Source organism: Tympanuchus pallidicinctus, unplaced genomic scaffold (assembly GCF_026119805.1).
Source record: "Tympanuchus pallidicinctus isolate F22 unplaced genomic scaffold, pur_lepc_1.0 scaffold17, whole genome shotgun sequence".
Classification (NCBI taxonomy): domain Eukaryota; kingdom Metazoa; phylum Chordata; class Aves; order Galliformes; family Phasianidae; genus Tympanuchus; species Tympanuchus pallidicinctus.
Genome location: NW_026294690.1, coordinates 6,875,689 through 6,894,544, shown reverse-complemented (window position 1 = coordinate 6,894,544; position 18,856 = coordinate 6,875,689). Strand labels below are relative to the sequence as shown.

The 18,856-nt window shown below is 37.0% G+C and overlaps 1 protein-coding gene across 7 annotated transcripts in view; it reads right to left on the bottom strand.

Annotated features, from left to right (window-relative positions):
- The window catches only part of CACNA1D (calcium voltage-gated channel subunit alpha1 D), a 166,388-nt gene that overhangs the window by 67,671 nt on the left and 79,861 nt on the right, over positions 1-18,856 (bottom strand). For all 7 annotated transcript variants that reach the window (XM_052678862.1, XM_052678858.1, XM_052678857.1 and 4 more), the window contains exons 9-10: positions 8,523-8,692; positions 233-320 (exon numbers count right to left, since the gene is read on the bottom strand). In XM_052678862.1, the coding sequence (XP_052534822.1) occupies positions 233-320; positions 8,523-8,692 (258 nt within the window). The remainder of the gene's footprint in view (positions 1-232; positions 321-8,522; positions 8,693-18,856) is intronic.

The window sequence follows — 18,856 nt, the reverse complement described above, 5'->3', positions numbered from 1 at the left end:
TTTGGAATGATGGAATTTTTCAAATCAATAAACTGAAATTACATATACATAACAATAATCTTCCCAAAATGCTTTGTGAATGCTAAAATGTTACTATCTGTTATTTATTTTCTGTAATACCATTCTAAAAACTCTACAAATATTCTAAGTGAAATAAAGGAAATCATTTAAACCTAAGTAAATCATCTGATGGTGTAGAATATTGATGGCTGAACCATCAATGTGTACTCACCATAAGCTCCCACAGCATGCTGAGTTCTCTCCTTCTCCACTCACATTCTCTGTGTTCACTGACTCAGTTTCACTGGTGGGCATGCTTGCTGTTAGGAGACAGCAATTGTTTTAGATTGATAGCCAAGCAGGGCATTACGCAGCATCTGACCTCCTGCTCTATGGCAAGAATACCTCCATATTTTGCAGATCTAATGAGAACTCAGAAGGACTGAGGAACAGCAGATGAAGTTAAACAGACACTTCATCAGTCCTTCACATATAGTAAAAGAAAGCACAAAGAATACCAGGTAGTATTGCAACTTCTTCTTTTGTTTCAGTTATTCGTCACAACTGCATAAAAGCACTACAGAATGCAATGTAGATAAAATGTGGAACAAAGAGAACAGTAACTAATGAATAAACCCAGTGCTAGATTCTGTGACCTTTTAAGTGTCCTGTTACCACTTTGGAGGTGATTATCAGCTGAACTCTTGCTAACACATTGCTAATTCCAAGAAATGCCACAGTTCCTCTGAAAATAGTGACTTGCACCTTGATCATGCTGGCCAGTCTATGATTTTCATTTTATTATGGAATTATCAAAGCAAGACATTAAAAATCAACTGTGACCACAAATATCATATGAGAAGTCAGGAAGGAGTATTAGGAATGTCAGACTGGGTACTAGAAGGGATGCTAGCAGAAAGGGGGCCGTTACATTTGTACCACATCAGTTAATTACCACACATGTGGAGGATCACAGAGCAATTGAGGTTCGAAGGGATCTCTGGAGGTCACCTGGTCCAATCCTCACTCAAGCAGGTATCAGAGTTAGCAATTACAGCTAATGATTTATCAGACAAAGCTCACTTGCCAATTGTTCACCACCATTTACTTCTACTAATGTACAATAAGTGTTAGGAAAAGATGAACAACTGAAGTTCTCCTGAAGTACTTCCTGTTCTCCTAGGGGGAAACAGTATCTCTGTGCAAAGCAAACACTGAAGGAAAAACTCAGGAACAGGATAAATGTCAAATTAATGTTTCTGGCTTATATAGTAGAAATACCATACCGAGTAAGAAAAAAGAGAGAGGGTGGAAATTACCGTAGAATGGCAAGAAAAAAAGCATAAAATAATAGCTGGGTATTCTGGGTTGTGCCTCCTGATAATTTGTTGCTTTTGGGATAAATATATTTGGGATACATATATTCCAAAGAATGTGTCTGTAGACTGAGTAATGAAGGCAGAAGAGCTACACTGCCTCTTTCTGTTCTGGATCTCCCACTATTTTGGTAGCTTAAAAGAGGCTTGAAGTGGGCTTTATTTAACACATTAATGTAAGTGAGAATCAAGCACTGAATTTACTGTTCTGTATACAAATCAGGTACAAAATGAGAGCTGAAAGTGTTTCTCCATAGCCTCTATATTGCCTCAGTACTGACCTAGAGATACATGCTAGTGGTCACAGGTAGGTTTACGTGCTCATCAGTTCTATACTTGAGAGACTGACTGCTCTATGCAGCAAAAGCTGAAAACCTGCCCCCACAAATTTAAGTAACTACAGTATGAAATGCTAACACAGACTTGGCATAACAAAGGAAAATACAAGATATCCATGCAGGTGTTTGAATAAAACAAGGCACTTCAAGCAGTAAGCACAGCAAAACTTTTCTCACAAGGTTCTTCTGTTTTGGTTATTCTTTCTAAATATTAATTTGTGATATACAAAAAAATCCCTTGTCAGCACCTGCAAGTGCCTCAATTCTAGCATTATATAACTGAAAGTTAAAAATGAACCCTGCTAGTCCTGTATCAACTTCACAGTTTTCAGTCATGGAGTTAAAAGGAATTTCATTCAAAACTAAAGCAGGTAATCTTCACAGGTATCCAAATTGAATAATTAATATTGCCAATGTTTTAAGAAAAAAAAAAAGACAAAACTATTTCAAGCACTGTCTCAGACCTTCAGAATGAAGAGTTATTACTTAAAAATGCCAACATCTTTTGTAATAAATGGAAGGAGTTTCTCTGTCTAGTAAAGAAATAGCTGTCTTTTGCTGTGTGACATCATGCTGTTAGGAAACACAACCTGAAAGCCACCAAGTGAACATTTTAGCACTTGTGAAGGGCAACTGCACATGTAAGAGTGCAGAAGTCTCATTTCAAACACTGTTATTAAGAGCTGCTCTATAAAAACAGAGCTAGGCTCACATTTGCAGTAAGTTTTACGTAGGCAACACATGAGACTGCTTCTCACGCTCATGTCCAATACACCAACCCTTCTGTCATCCACGAGTACTACCCAGAATCCAGTCACTCAGTATCACACAAATGCTATTCATTTTGAATACATGACAAATAATTTTTAAAAAATGGATAAAGTAATAGTAATATTAGTATTATTAATTAATTAATGACTTAATTAAATACTATTAAGTAATAGTAATATTAGTATTACAAATAAAGTAATTTGAACCCATGTCTACCCAATGATATCAGCCCTTTTTGAACATTAAGAAAAACAAATTTCAAAGACAAAAATCTTTGCTCCTATTTTCAGTTCTGTAGCCAGGATGTCACCCTTCATTTCAAAGAGGGTACTGCTGTAGCTTCATTAGTGACTTGCAGGTGCTGTGTTACTAAAAGGGAAGAGAAGAAGAACCTGTTCAGCTGAAATGAGGAAAGAACACAACTACCATTATCTTGTAATTTGTCTGCCAACAGAAAAACTTGACAGAAGTACTGAGAAAAACAACATGTGTAAGTCCAGCCTCAACAATGCTGACAAGTCTTTAAACCTTTAGCTAGATGGAAAGAGCAATACCACTGCATGACCACATTCACACTAACTAATGCAAGCAACTTGGCAAGTCTTGAAAGAGTCCCAGGAACACATCTTTGAGAGGGTGGTGTGCGCTGGGCACAGCACACTGAGGGCCAGCTTTGAGCTCTTTAAACTGGTACCCCAGCACTCACACAAGATAGCAGATTTCCTTTATTTGTCTTTTTTTTTTTTTTTTTGGCCTTTATTTTTAAGGAAAGAATGCTTGCATTAGGCAGTATAGCTAACCCGTACAGCATGCAGCTTGATACCTTCCTGAGGACAGAGAAATTAGGTCACAAGTATCAGCTATTACATTTTATTTATGAGGATAAGAAAACAGCTACTGGAGAGAATCTTATGATCGCTAATAACAGTGCTATACTGGCAACATTCTAAAGCAAACTTTGCAGAATGCTCTCCTTGTGCCTGTCAATAACTGGTTGGCTGATAATTCCATGGTTCCATTACCTTCAATACTGTCCTAACTCTTTGTCAAATCAGTATGTTGATTTTCTGAATTCTTTATGCCACGTCTTTGAGGTGGTCACAAAGGAAATCAGAACAAAAAAAAATCCCAGAAGAGAATTCATCAAAAATTCATCACAAATTTCCCTAAATCTACTTTATGTAAAGCACAGAAAGAAGGGGAAAGAAAGCACATCAGAAAGAAGAGGTTCTCACTGCTCTGTGAAGCACCTCAGGATAAGTTCAGCTTACAGAGAGGCTGCCAGGAAGACGTTGCACATGACACAGTAGTGAGGTGTCTGCTTACACAGTGCAGGTTTAATTTTCGTACTGCCAGCATTCATTTTTGTGGGCTTTTTTTTTTTTTTTTTTTGTCAGCCCTCAATAATTCCCGATAGGTTGAAATGGTTTGGTTACATGACGGTGGAAGGAGAATGAAATAATCTGTCTTACCATATATGAGTACGTAAATAAGTTTAAGCTGATTCAATATTTATTGAAAATGAGTCCATAACGTTCTAGCGATCCCTGACTTAATCTTATACATTCTGTTAAGGACCAGATTTGCAATCCTCAGTCTGAGTCACAACAGTGATCGTTTCATGACAGCAAGGATATCAGCTGCTCCAGAAAATTCATTATACATGGAACCAGATCTCCTAACTGCTATCACTGTGATTATGTCAAATCAATACATTCACCAGTATTAAAAGGGAACAGATCTGAAAGTATGCATCACATAAGAACCCTTGTCTGCCTCCATTGTGGGTGAGAGAGAAAATGAACAAAACACAAATTACAGAAAACTATCAAAAACAAGAGCAGATACAGTAAGAGTTTTCTTTTCCTGTTGCTAGATTCTGCATTAAAAGTAGAATTACAATAGCAAATACTAATATTATTATATTATAGCCATGCTATTTAAAACTTGCAGTAAATTATAAAGCTTGTGACATACCGTCATGGATTTTTTCACACCTGAATTCAAAGCATATTTTGTACATGGTATCTTTAAAAAAGAAAGCCTGCACTTAAATAAAAACACTCAAAGTCACTTCAGTTAAAATCTAAACAGATTAAAAACTATGCTCTAAGAAGGCAGAGCACTGCAGCACCAGTCTATGAGAAACATGCACTTAGAAGAGCAGAACTGCATGCACCAGTATCTCCATGCTGTAGGTGTATATGTCTGTGGTACAGAAAATGCACATAGCATGTGCTTTCAAAAGTTACCACATCAAATGCAGAGAAAGCTCAACTGCAAACTCGAACATGTTTTACCATGTTTATTGGAAGACCGGCCAAAGAAACTAAGTCTTCTTTTCTTCTTTTCTTCCATTAAGTCAGCCAGTGTAACCCCTTCGCGTTAAGTACATGTAATCCCAGCATTTACACAGTAGATGGCAGCAGTTGCAACGCAAAAAAAATAAAAAAGTGTCCATATATACAGAACAAGCAATATTAGACAAAACAAATTAAAACTGCCAACAGAAAAGCTTATCAGAGCTACAGACCTCACCTTTCAGGATTTTTGGAATTTGAGCTAAATTCGAATTCCTTTGAAGTCAATGGGAGATTCTTTTTGCTGACCTCCGAGTAAGTAGCTTTTAGCTCATACAAATGTAACAGCTAGTCTTTTCCTAGAGACACAATGGCAATTCTACTAGTTAAAAGGTTTCCTCTTTTTCAACCACAATGAATACTTGCCCACCAGGAGGAAAAAAGTACAAATACATGGTTTTCATACATGAATAACTTATGTTAGAACCTAAATAACTCTAGTTAGACTTTTAAAATCCAAAGGAACCTGAACATTTTTACAGGATCACATAAGAAACCAGTAGTTATTGATTTAACTGCCTTTGAGATCTGCACCTCTTCCTGCCATGGAGAGACCTTCTGTATCCTACACCCAAAACTCTGGGACATCCTGGAAGATCATTATGGTGATCTTCCATCACCATAACATCAGTGGCAGTCTTGATTGTCCAGAGGCACTCAGTGTAGTTCTGTGGCTTCTTCCACCCACACCGGAGCCCAGCTCTCTCTTTTGCTTCAAAGACCATTCTATATATCCAATATACCATTCATTGGTATATTTGAACTACATTTATTTTCTAACTTGACTACTCAATATTATTAACCTGATGATAGCTAGCTGAATTTCACCTTGCTCACAAACAAGTAGCTTATTATTACCGTTATACTCCAAACCCAAAAGCTTTCTCTAGAGTAACTGGATAGATAGCTCACGCTCTTTCATCACACCTTGCCACACAATGCTACGTGCAGCAGAACACTTTTGAATGCAAGACAGTATGAGGTGGAGTAAAGGTGAGAAAACCTTTCTCCTTTACATCTTGCAGCATTTGGTACTAAAAACGAAATCCCCAGCCCCATATTCAAGCACACGTGCATAAACCCAGAGGAGTGCTAGGAGACTATTTGCTGGAAATTTCCACTCAACACATACATGCACAAGCCTGCTCAGTGCCAAAGGAATGCTTTCAGATCAATAGTTGACTGTAAAACAAAACATCGAACTTGTGCAAAACATTTTTTGAACCTTTTATGACTCAGCCAAACCAGAAATGATTTTTGAGATGTGACTGGAATGTACAACTTAGAGACCACTCCAGATAATTGTGTGTGCTGTGTCTGCTTTGTGGAGGAAAACTGATGTTAAGATCAGTATCTTGCCAGAAGCAGTTCACAACATCTCAGCCACAGTTAAGGGCCCAGTATACTGAAACCTTTACCACCCTGATCTCTTACTTCTCTTGCCTCAAAACAACATTGACAGTGCCAGCAGAGCTGCAGAAGCAGGAAACACATCAGGTCTGCCAGCTCTCTTTATGCTCTACTGCTAGAATAGTAGACATCAAGCTGATGGGACTAAATAGATATCCCTTAAGTATACAAAGCTGACCACCTGCAAAAGAAGCATCATTCACTGAAGAGCAATGCTGCATTGATCACCCTACAGTAAATTCACTTACGAAGATCTACATTTCAACTACTTTTCTCAGAAGTCAAAGGAATACTGCTAACGTTTGCTTTGTAGGGGTATAAGGACAGCTGATAGGCAATGTATCAGGGCTTTGAAGATACAACACATAAAGTATTCAGTAGTTTCACAATGCTGATAATGAGGCTTCTAGTATTCTTTGGTATTTTGCATGTTATTAACTTGGCTTTGACTTTTTTATATTTAAAATAGAAGAAACCATCTGAAATTCAGTTCTTGGAATTTAATTAATTAATTACATCTCCTATCCTACTGTTCCGCTGAAAATCTCTTCCACCTCTTAAATCACCCCAGAATGCCTACGTTAACAATGTAGATTAAAAAAACTCTCTCAAAACCAACAACTGAGCAAACAAGTATTTCTGATTTATGAAAGACCAACATGATCTATAAACTGTTTAAAGAATGCTGGAACAAAAGGTTCTTCTGCAGTGTATTAACAAGCAGACCATTGGAACAGGATGCAAAAAGTTCCCAGGAATTTTGCCTGCAAACCAAGTCAGTGGTGACCACAGGTCACAGCACAGTTGACATCATCCACAACCCCGTATGGTGGACTTGTACAGTATATTTACTTTGTAAAACATGCACTTATTCACTTCTCAGTTTAAGGATTGCATCCTGACAAACTCCTATTTTATGCATACCTTCCAAACAAAATTACTAACAATAACTAATATAGTCAACTCCATGAACTCTTTGGCTTTTATGCACTGCCCTAGATAAGACCCATTTCTATCTGCAATGTTCTATCTATTTCACATTTCTATCTGTAATGTTCACTTATAAATTACTGCAGTATAAAACTGTTGCTCTTATCCTCAACAGTCAATATTTAAGCTTCTGGAAAGGACTATAGTTTTCAAGAGCAGTTCACAAAGAAGCAGTGCTAGTGCAAAAAAGGAGTACAGTAAAAATGAATTATTTCAACACAAAAAATGTTTTTCTGAGTTGCCTTTGACAAACTACTTGTAACACACTGCCTTACATATACTTTCTGGAGTATTAACCAAACAATAAGGTGCTATTTATGATCAATACCTAGAGTGGAATTTGGGCTTTAATCTTACATTCAGTATTATACCAGCAACATCCATGCTCTCATTTATGCACAGCACTAGAAGCTCTCTTTTTATTTATTACTATGCAAACACAGCTAAGAAACTAAAATACTTTATATAAAATTATTACATTAAAATACTGCTATTAATTAAAATTTCTCACATACAGAAACAAGATGATAACTCATAGTTTTTGCAAGATCACAAACTAACTTGCTTCTTTATGTTGGAACTCTGATCAGAAGCACTAGAAAGTTATTGTGGTAATAGACTACTGTTTCCATTGTATACTACTATATACACTAATATGCTGTAAGTAAGTGACAATTATACTTCTTACCATTCCATTAAGGTACCTCAAAATTTTTCAATTTCTAATTGCATATGAAAACTTCTAGTAGAAAAGATTCAATATAGTGGTCTTCTTGAATATCAGAATGATCAAGAGTGTCATTTCCTCACTTTGAAACTCAAAAAAATCCTATTAGCACAAGGTTATTTTTCTACTGGAGTTTTGACTGTATACTTTAAGCTTTTTAAGTCGTTGCTTCTATTGCATGCAACTACACATAAATACATATTCTTCTTGATCAAGGACTTACGACGATACTTAGTAGTACGCAGCTTATATGCACTAACTTTTTAGAGAATACAAATAAAGCAAGGTTTTTCAATCTGAGTAGACTGAGTGCAGGCTAAGAGTCGTAAATGCACAGGTCAGAGGAAAATTCTAAATCTATTGTAAAATTCTAAATTCTTTTCCATAACTTCAAGTATCAATATATTAATAGACATGATTGTTCTGCTAATAAACTTATGCAAATTTAAAATCAGAGATCAACACCAGCTAGGCTGCATTCTCCACAGTAACTCACTGAAAGCAATCAAACCATTCCACACAGAATCAGCACTGAGTAAAGAACACGTACTGTTCCGTTTGCCTTCTTCATCAGCCTCTTCATCATTCTCAGGATCAATGTCTTCTGCCTGTGTAATCCAGTCTAAATATCCCTTCAGATCTTCTTCAAGCTGCTGCTTTTCACGTAGCTTCTGAAAGTCCCCTCGGGCCTTGGCTTTTTCTCTTTCCTTGGAAAATTCCCTATCAAATTCAGATAAAGCAAAAAACAAAACTAATTGTCAGCTTGCCAGGCATTTTGATCTAGGTCTTGACACTGCAGAATTACATACTGACATAGATAATGAACTGCATCAACCACACAGAAGATTGGAAAGTTTTTTGAAAACAAGACAGTGATGCAAAGAAGTCATGGCAAATCCTCATTGTACTACACCAGAACTTTCGGAGATCTTATGATTTAAATGAAAATTAAACAAGATTCTTAATTCTTAATTAATCCAAGACAGTTTATACACCACCATTTGTTTATGTGCTTTTATAAATAGCTTTAAAGATCAACTGTATCGAATGGCTAAGAAGATAAACTGGATTGCATGAATAAAGTGATTTCAGAGAACTGAGTTGAGTAACACTTTCAGCAAAAAGGAAATTCTGGCATTTAGTCTTAAAAAACTTCCTTCCTCTTCCAGCTATGGCTCACTGTCCGTGTCCAAAGATACATACTCACTGCCAAATCTCATTCACAGAACATCACTAACAAGCTCTCTTTCTATTACACTAGGCAGAGACGCCTGTGCTGTTTGAAATCTGGATGTTTTGCCCTGTTACTCTCTGTAGTAGATCTTGGAAATTCTGTTTTTACAGATGAGAATTGCACCTCTCTTCACGAGTTGAATCCTCTGCCTGGTTGCTCCCATCTCAAGAAATAGACAGCATTTGACTTAGCACAATTTAGCTTTGTGATGTGGTCCGCTCCCTGAAATATCATGGAATGAACCTCATACTAATTTAGTCTTTGAGAAGCAAGTGCATAAAATGACCTTCTGAGCAGCGTTCCAACCTGAATCACCCCATGAATCTACAAGCCCCTTAGGTATGAATGTCTCAGGACAAATACTAAGTAAGCTCTTGCATCGCACTTCATACACTGACTCTTAAAATGCTCAGTCTGATACGCTGATACACAATCTCCAAATGCATAACTCAGTTTGCTAGAAGGATCAAGCATTTTCTTACTTATCTGAGTACCAGCCTGTTTGATGAAGGGCAGATAACCATCTTTTGAACAAGGTATTAACTCAAGATTAAAAATTAAGCTTTTTCAGATTTAACTTATTTATCTTACACTAGAGCTAAATAAATTCAGAAAATGGCTATAACTATTTCTATTACTATGGATTTACAACTCCTTTATTTACTGTGATTTTTCACTTGAAAATATCCCCTTATTAGCTCGCATTCAAGGGGAAACTTTTTAAAGCACTGGAAATGTCTTCGTTCAAAATTTAAAAAAAATATTATGAAATTCCTGTGTTCAAAAGTGCAAGGCTTGCAAAATATTTGAACACATTAAACACAATCATCAATATGCTAACAAAATACAAAAAAATAATAGAAAGTTTTACATTTTTTGAAAATATTATTTCAGTTCCATGACATACATTCTGTATCTGGAATTTTCGATGTATACTCTTAGCTTTTCCTATTTTCTGTTATTTTATTTTCACTCTCTAAACATCATCTAAACACTAATTTCCTGCTTTGACATCAGTAAATTTAAGAGTTAAGCTCTTTCTATGCAATTGTTCAGAATGTTATATTTTTGTTATGCTGAAGAATTGAAATAAAGCTGCAAAATCTGAGAGGCAGACACTACGAATACAGCTAAGAACTACAACAAAACTTAGTTTTGGTACATGGAGACCATTCTGTTCTATCTGATAGCACCTTAACATAGCTGAAGAACACCAGAGCTTGCTTTGCATTTGCTACCATTTGCCAAGCATCCAACGGTGAGTTGAAGGCCATCTCTTCACAAAAACACTTGTGAGAGACAGCACTCAGCAGAACTCTACGAGGAATAACTCCTTTAATTCTCCTTCTTCTTATTATTTTTTAAGGATTTCATTGTTTTGACAGCTCAAGTCACATGCCTATAAGAAATTACTGGTTTATGAGATCCTGGGTTTAGGCTCATCCTGGTGTATGAAGGATGCTGTCCTTTACATCTGATTGGGGCAATGTACCCGTGACTACACCAGCAGTACATCTGGAAAACAGAGCTATCATAGCATACTATGAAATCTGAAGCAATAATCTTTGCTAGCTTTTGCTCACTATTCTTGTTTTGTCCTTTGGTATCTTTCATTAGAGCGAGGAATTTGTGATTTGTGTGGGTAAAATAAAATGAAAGCTGCCGTTATTATATGAGAGTCACTGTAAAATGAAACAGTTGGCAAGGCTGCTACTTTGAACAGCACTTCACCCATGACTGAGCCCCCCTTTAACCTTGTCTTTATATTAAAATAGCTGCATGCAGAGGATTAAGCACAGTTTTTATACACACAGCTATCTATGACCTTTCCCTTCAGTACAGCACAGAAGTCAGACATTAGTCTTGGTTAAATGCTGTGGCAATGTATCAGTAGAGAGAGATGTAGAGGTGCTTAATTTCCACAATGTTTAAAAATTTTAACTTAATTCTAAAAACCCAACTGTCTGCAGTGTCCTTGCTCAGCAAGAACCTACTGGTCAAAGTGAGAAAAAAGGGCACGTATGGGCAGTGCAAGAAGGGATGTGTGGCCTGGGAAAAATGCAATGATAGAACCGAACTTGGCGAGGGATGTGAAAAATAATGAGAATGGACTCAACAGGTAGATTAGTGCCCCATGATAAATGACAAGGGAAAGCTTACAACAGACACAGAAAAGGTTGAAGTACTGAATGGGATCTTTGCCTCAGTCTTCACAGCCAACCAGACTCATGCCTTTCAGAACCTGGAACTTCTAGATGGGAGCTGGGGGAACAAAATCCCTCCCACAAGTAAGAGAGGAGCAAAACCAAAATCACCTCATGAGATTGAATGAGTATAAGTCTATGGGGACTGATGGCAATGCATCTCAGGGTCCTGAAGGAACTGACTGATGCAGTTGCCAAGTCACTCTCAATCATATTAGAAAAGTCACAGCAGTCAGACAAAATCCCCAGTGACTCTTCTCACACAAATACAAAGTGTAAGAGTGGAATTAAATTGAACTGGAAACGAAATGATTATCCTGTTAGCAGAGAAAACGTATTTTTTCCAAGAAAAAAAAACGAAAAAACAAGTTAATTGAAAAAGTCTGTGGAGGTGAGGTGGAGGAGAAACGTTTGCTATTTAACACTGCTGATAAAACATTTAGACAGTAAAATAGTTGGATATATAGACAAATACGCAGATTTTGGCTGTTTTCCTGGAAGGAGAAATAAGAGAGCTGCTTGTGCATCATTTCATGGCTACAGAGAGTGTAGGCTAGTTCCAGGGCAGAAAGGAAAAACTTCTGGTCATGTGGGCATCATTAATCCAAGCATCATTAGACCAATGGCCTGAACTGGCCTCTCTGACTTTGATCAACCCAGTACTCAGCCCAGAAGCCTATGAAGATGACAGGCTTAGGAAGCTGTACATTAATTGTGTTAAGTGGACCTCAGCAATGTAAATATTTGTTTTCACAAATGGCTGCAGTAGGGACTAATTTCAAAATAAATATTTCTTTTTGTTTTGATAAAGATGAACTAGATCTGGTATGTGAAAGTGTAAATTTGGGTGTTGTTTTTTTTTTTTTTTCTTTGTTTCATTAATCAACTTGATAAAAATTGTATTCAAAGAGATATTGCGACTGTGGTAACATTCATAAGGGTCTCCCCACTAAAATGTGATTTTAATCAGTCTCCACCCAAGTTACTATAAATTGAAAAACATTGAAAGGCTGAACTCTGATCTGACACACTAGCAGATATGAAATGGAAACCTGGAAAGATGAGTGCTGCTCTATCTCATGTGCATCACTGAGGTAGTCATGATAGGAAACAAGAAGTTCCACCTCTAAGTGTAAACTAAGATGACTCTTGGCTGGCTGTGTTACTGACCTTGCAAACCTATGCAGCCAGAATGAGAGAGACAACTCATCCCCTGCAGTACGTAACAATGTGCACAGGGTCTGCTACACAGAAAGTGGGAACGCTATATGCCAGTGTCACCCAGACGTCTTAGAGCCTTGTTCATTCACAGAGTCACACAGTCACAGAAATGTACTCACAGAAGTACAGTTTTGGCCACCAGACTCAGAAGAGATTTCACGCAGCAGTAACCATACCAACCAACAAATCAGCAGAATCACATCAGAGAACTCAAAGTGCACAGTGACACAGACAACAGCTCCTGCCGGGCCTACTGTGTAACCCAGGTGTAAAGGGATATTTTTAAAGGTGAAGTGACATCACATCTTTAATTACTAGACATTTGTACTTATTACCCCTTCTGTTGAAAATAACAAAAAATCATAGGCTGAATACCACAGAATTATTTCTGCAGAAATATAAGCGTACCAGAAATTTTCCTTGAGCAAAGATAATTATGTTCGTGACATCAAAATGCAAACTGTTACTATCTATCTATAGTGATTTCTATATAGTTAATCAGCAGTTGAGAAAATGTATACTGTATAGAATATTGTGCCAAAGAGGCAGGGGAATCATCTGCAGGAGCAGCAAGATGAGGAACAATTGGAAAGAAGTGGCAATGGAGAAACAAAACTGAGTTTTGACATTTCAGACTGTATTTACATTAGCACTTTCAATGTGCCCATTCTGCCCTGAGAAGAGACCTGCTTGTGTGAGGGAGTTAAATTTTTATCCAGATGTCTTTTTTCTACTAAGCTTTCCCTCTGCTGTCAAAAGGAATCCTGTCAAAACCAGTTCATATCCCTTTTGCTGTAAGACTATGTTGACAGTTCTCTGCCATTTTCTATTTTGTACATCATTATTCAAATGTCTTTTTCAATGATTTTTTTCTGTGTACCCTGTAGACAATTCTTAGGTGTATCAGCTCCTCTGTACCAATTTATTTTACATTACATTAATTGACAGATGTTGCTGGCAAGATTGACATGCATAAGTACATATCCTTAGCTTTCAGAATCACTACATACATTACAAATATTACTGTGGGAAAGAAATAGAAAAAATTAACATTCTCTTAGAAACCTAGAAGACTTGCATGTAGGAAGATATATACAAGGACATGTCAAAGCTCATGCTTTTGTGTCCTTTAGTAAAGCAATAAATTCAATGTACAGAGATTCATTAAGTGTGTTTGAAAGGTCTTACTTGTTCCCATGGCTACCCCAAGACATACTAATGCTGCCAGCAGAAGATGCTGCCAGCAGAAGCCATCCCCTAACGATAAGGTCTATCCTGAAGAATAGATTATCATGCATCATTAAAAGCAATGCCTCTTAATAAATAAGCTATAAGTTTTATCATTTACTATTTCCTCAGTTCATAGTAAAACAGAGTAATGCATGATGAATTACAGGCATCTTTATTTAAATTTTCAACATGCCTTTAAAGGTACTTTCAGGGTAGATGTGTCTCTCTCAATTCCTGCCTCTTTTACGGGGCAACCCTTAACTTTGTAATTTCTAACTTAACTTCCTAGTCTCTTGCTCTGGTGGTCACAATACACCCAGGTCTTTTATCCAGGAATATTCAGAGATCTGCCCTCAGCTCTCAATTTCTGCCTGGTATTTAATAAGTTCAGAGAATACAGATCCCATTTATGCCTGATACCGACACAGTGAGTAACAAAGCCACATGTAAAAGCAGGCTCCTGAAGAAGTCCATTACTCTTTATCAAACTAGAATTGCTGAGGAGCTACTTAGTTGTAATTTGTACTATCCCATCAAGCATCAAGTTGCCCTAAAGCTGCACTGCCCAGTCCTCAGACCCTAACCAGAGGGATTTTTTTTTTAAAGAAAAAGAAGTGTACTCTTGTGTGTCGCTTACAGGCTGAACCCCCTGTCTGCTGTTAGCTCAAAAGATCTGGCAATCAAAATAGAGCACAATCATGTCATGACAACTTGTGATTTCCATTAGCTAAAACAATCATTCAGAACCACAGGCAGCTATAAATCCATAATGTGAACTGGCAAAATGCAGGCCAGCCCAAGATAAAGAAAACAGTCTGAGGAATGTATTTGCAGCTTTTCAGTGCTACAAGTAAGCATTTTGATCCACGTTTCTATATCTTATATGAATTCAAGATTGTGAAAGATCAGGTAATAGTTCCAGGCGGCCGTGTAGATTCCCAGTAAACTCTCCCCAGGTACATTTCTGGTATTGGATCTATGTCCAGTTTTTTCTAGTGTGCTTAGGGAGGAGTTGTTCATCAGGTCTGTTCTCAGGCTAGAGCTAGGCTTCTACAGAGCACTCTGTTGAAGTGCAACTAAGAGTCATTGCTAGAACCTTTTCCCAGAACCACATCTATAGGTGTTCAATTGCCATTTCTAGAGCACTCATCTGGAGATGAATCTTGCCAACTATGAAGCCCTTTAGAACCCTTTCCCTGGTCTAAAGCCAGATCTTGAGGTCTTTTCTAGAGCTGGACTCAGCTTTGATTGTCCAGTCAATTTCTTGGAGCTCCAGCTACAAGTTCTGGAACATTTTCAATAGCCCATCCTGACGCTGTTTTTTACAAAGGTCATTTTGAGGGTTTTACCTAAAAATTCCTTTAGAGAGGTGGATCTACAGCCCCTGCCTGGAGTGCATCACTAGAGCTACTAGAATTTACACATGCACTTGCTGGAACCAGAACTATTTCTGGTCTTTTCTAAAGCTGGCTCTGTAACCATTTCTGCAATAGATCTAGAAGCTGAGCTGGATGTGGTAAAATTTCTGAAGCCTGAACTGGAATCTTTTTCCAGACTGCCTTTTTCTGCATAGCCTCTGCAAACCAACATAGCTGTTCAATTGAGAATTCACTTTGAGAATGATGTGAATAATCAGACTAGTGACTAATACAGAGTATGAGAAAGGGAGAATTCTGAAAAAGACAAGCTAACAAAAAAGCAGTTGTACAACCTTCAGCCTATGAATTCTCTCTGTTCTTGTTATTCAGGAGAGTATTTAGAAGATAAAAAAAACTCTATAGACAGCTTCCTTCCAAAAATTTAAATATTTACTCATAATATTTCTCTTAATTTACATATCTACTATTAAAAATACGCACTGAGTTTTTATGAGTATCATCTTCAGTGGGTAAAAGCGACATGGATAACCAGAAAATACTCACCTTCAGAAAGGGCTACGTGTAAAATAAAATTTCTCCCAAACCATCATTCTCCTCCATTTCTACAGTATCTACGTGAAACATGCGGTACACAAGAGGCAGTACAGAAACACAAAGGGGCAGATGGTCACGGAGTAACACAGGGATGCAAAGAGAATTAATGAATGCTTCAAAACCGCAAACAGATCAGAGCAGCAGATTTAAATGTATTGAGCACAGCTGTATATTACAGGAACTAACACTTCCACACAGAAAAACTGTATTAGGCATTCAGATTCCACTTACAAAATCTGTATGCAAAGCCATGCTTTTCAAGTCAGTTGCCATAACTTTTTGCATTCTTTGATTGGTTAAGTAAAATTTAACTTTGTAGTTTTATCATAGAAGAAGTTTTGTGCTATGGTTGGAAGAACACAAAACATAAAAGCTAACTTAAATAACATAAAGAATGCAAGTGTTACACATTCAATGCCTGATTCAGAATTATATATACATATATATATACACAGCTTTCCACTAATTAATACAAATACATCCACAAAATGTTCAGCGTACCCAAAAAATTTAGACAAGTAGGTGTAAATACATAATATATGGAAAATAGTTATATGTTAAATATAAATGCATTCAGTGACCAAATAAAATCTGTGTAACTGTTCCACACTGGCCCTCATCAGTTTCAAACACGGTCTCCAGGACATTTTCTTCTCTTTTGTACCAATTATTACTTTGATATAATAGGTGTCTTTTATATCTTTCAGGGATACTCACTTCCCCCTTTCTCTTTCCCCACTCAATGTCAATTTTGGCGGTATTTATACATCACAAATCTCAATTTACTTGTATCATTTCCTTCAGCATGGAAATCACGAACAGCAGACAATCCATCAAGCACTCTGAATGCTCAACTGACACTGCAATTAGTGACACCATGGCAGAAAACAAGTTCAAGAATGAAAGAAATCATAAATCTGAGTACACATGCCATTTGCTGCTTCTGTTTGAGTTCACCCAAGTAAAGGCAAGTAGGTAAGGGCTCTAAGAGCCCATTAGAACCCTATGGATCAAGGTATAAACCAGGGGAAATTTATTTTCTGAAGAATGGAACCTTACTAAGGGACACCTTTTCCCCTATTTTATTATAACAGTGGCTCTAGAACAACTTCATAACTCCAACAGACTTTCCTCACCAAAACCGTGTCTTTGCAATGGAAGAAAAGCTGCTGAAAGAGTACCAAACTGATGCCTTAAAGTTTATGTTAAAGGTATCTGAGTCGTTAAATCTAATGGAATTGCAGAGGGATGCAATCAAAAATGCAGTAATTTATCTGACTTACTCAATTTTTAATAGCTTTGAAAAACTGTCTTATTAAAATACAGAAACTATGCAGTGAAAAAAGTAGCTGGTGTATCAAAATGGTGCAAACCTTATCAAATATTTTAAACATATTAAATCAAATAAAGAGCTTAGCTGTATGGACCTCTCAATTTCCATGGCTTCAGTGGAAGAAGTGAACATGTGCATCAGCACATAAATCTGGCATTACTTTCTCGACAACTTGCTTTTAAAAAATTAAAAAATCTGAGACCAGTGGCAATTAATTTGAGTCATGCAAGGGAAAAGGAAAATACTAATTAACTGCTCTGACAGTACACTTTTGCGTGACAGGAAGAAAACTAACTGCTCCTTTTGACCTTCTTAAGGTCCAGTGAAAGGAAATGTGAAAACCTAATCCACTAATGGCTTTAGTGGAAAGTCAGACAGCAATGTTAGGTAACACTACCAACAGGGGAAATAAATCATACAGCAACTACCCTCGTTTTTTTGTCCTTTTCTTTCTTGCTTGTTTAGTGAGGCTGTGATGCAAGAGCTAAACCATTCATTTTGCAACATTTGACATGTTTGTCCCTGAATAAAACAAAGCCTATATGGCTGCATAAATCATCCTTTATATAAGGGTGGGCTTTTATAAACCAGGGTGGGCCATGGAAAGAAGAGATAAATTAGAAAATAAACTGATATGCTTTATGTCTACCCTTTTGCTTTTAAACTCCCACTTTATGAGGTGATTCTGAAAGTAAGGTAAAACCATGCCTTCCCCAGTTTCTTGTGTGCAAGTAGTCTATCACAGACAATTAATCTGATTTTAAAAACCACATTGTAGAAACACTGACTAGATAAAAACGCTCTTGAAACAAAGTCATCTTATCAGCAATTGGAAGTGTTGTTTCTGATTGCCTGACTTTCGGGAATATAATATGGCATTATATAATTCCTTTCAAATCTGATGTATGACATGGCAAAGCAGTGAATATGATTGTGCATACAATCAGCAGTCTGATGACACCATCACTTCCAAGGCTGCATTCAATGCAAGACCAATTTTGCTACTGGCTAACACAGCTGTCACAGGTGGCCTGATGTTGCCAGAACGATACTTTTTGTTTGTTTGTAATTCATAGCTAATCCACACAATTATAATCGGAGTTGGCGGTTGGGCTTGATCATCTTATAGGTCTTTTTCAAACTTCACGGTTTGAAGATTCCAATAATGCACACAGTTTTCAAATGCTAGCAGGATTTTTAAAAATACATTTACCTAATTTGGAGTTTCCCCAGCTCAACTGTGTTGCAAGACAGGAAATGGCAAAAGAAATAAAGATGTAACTTCAGAAAGGGGGCTTTGTCGGAAAGAAACCTTGCAAACTGTTGACATATAGTTTTAAAACCTATTATGCAGCTACAACAGATTCCACTTCAGCTCTTAGTCAGAGTCTGTAGTACACAGGACAATGAAGTGCTATAATGTCTCTCACTGACAAACATAATAAATTGATATTTGATTATTGATAAATATACTAGCTTGCTGGTGTTAGTTATTACAGTAGTACACAACAATACAACAAGCACTAAATATTTTGTGTAAGTCAGTCATACTCTAAGACAAATCTTGAAGCACCCCATTAAAAAAATTTTGCTACATAACTAGTAAATGCAAAGAGAACTCCAATCTATTTACAGCTTTTTTTTCTTTCTTTTTTTTTTTTTTAAAGCAACTTTCAGAAAGAAACACCA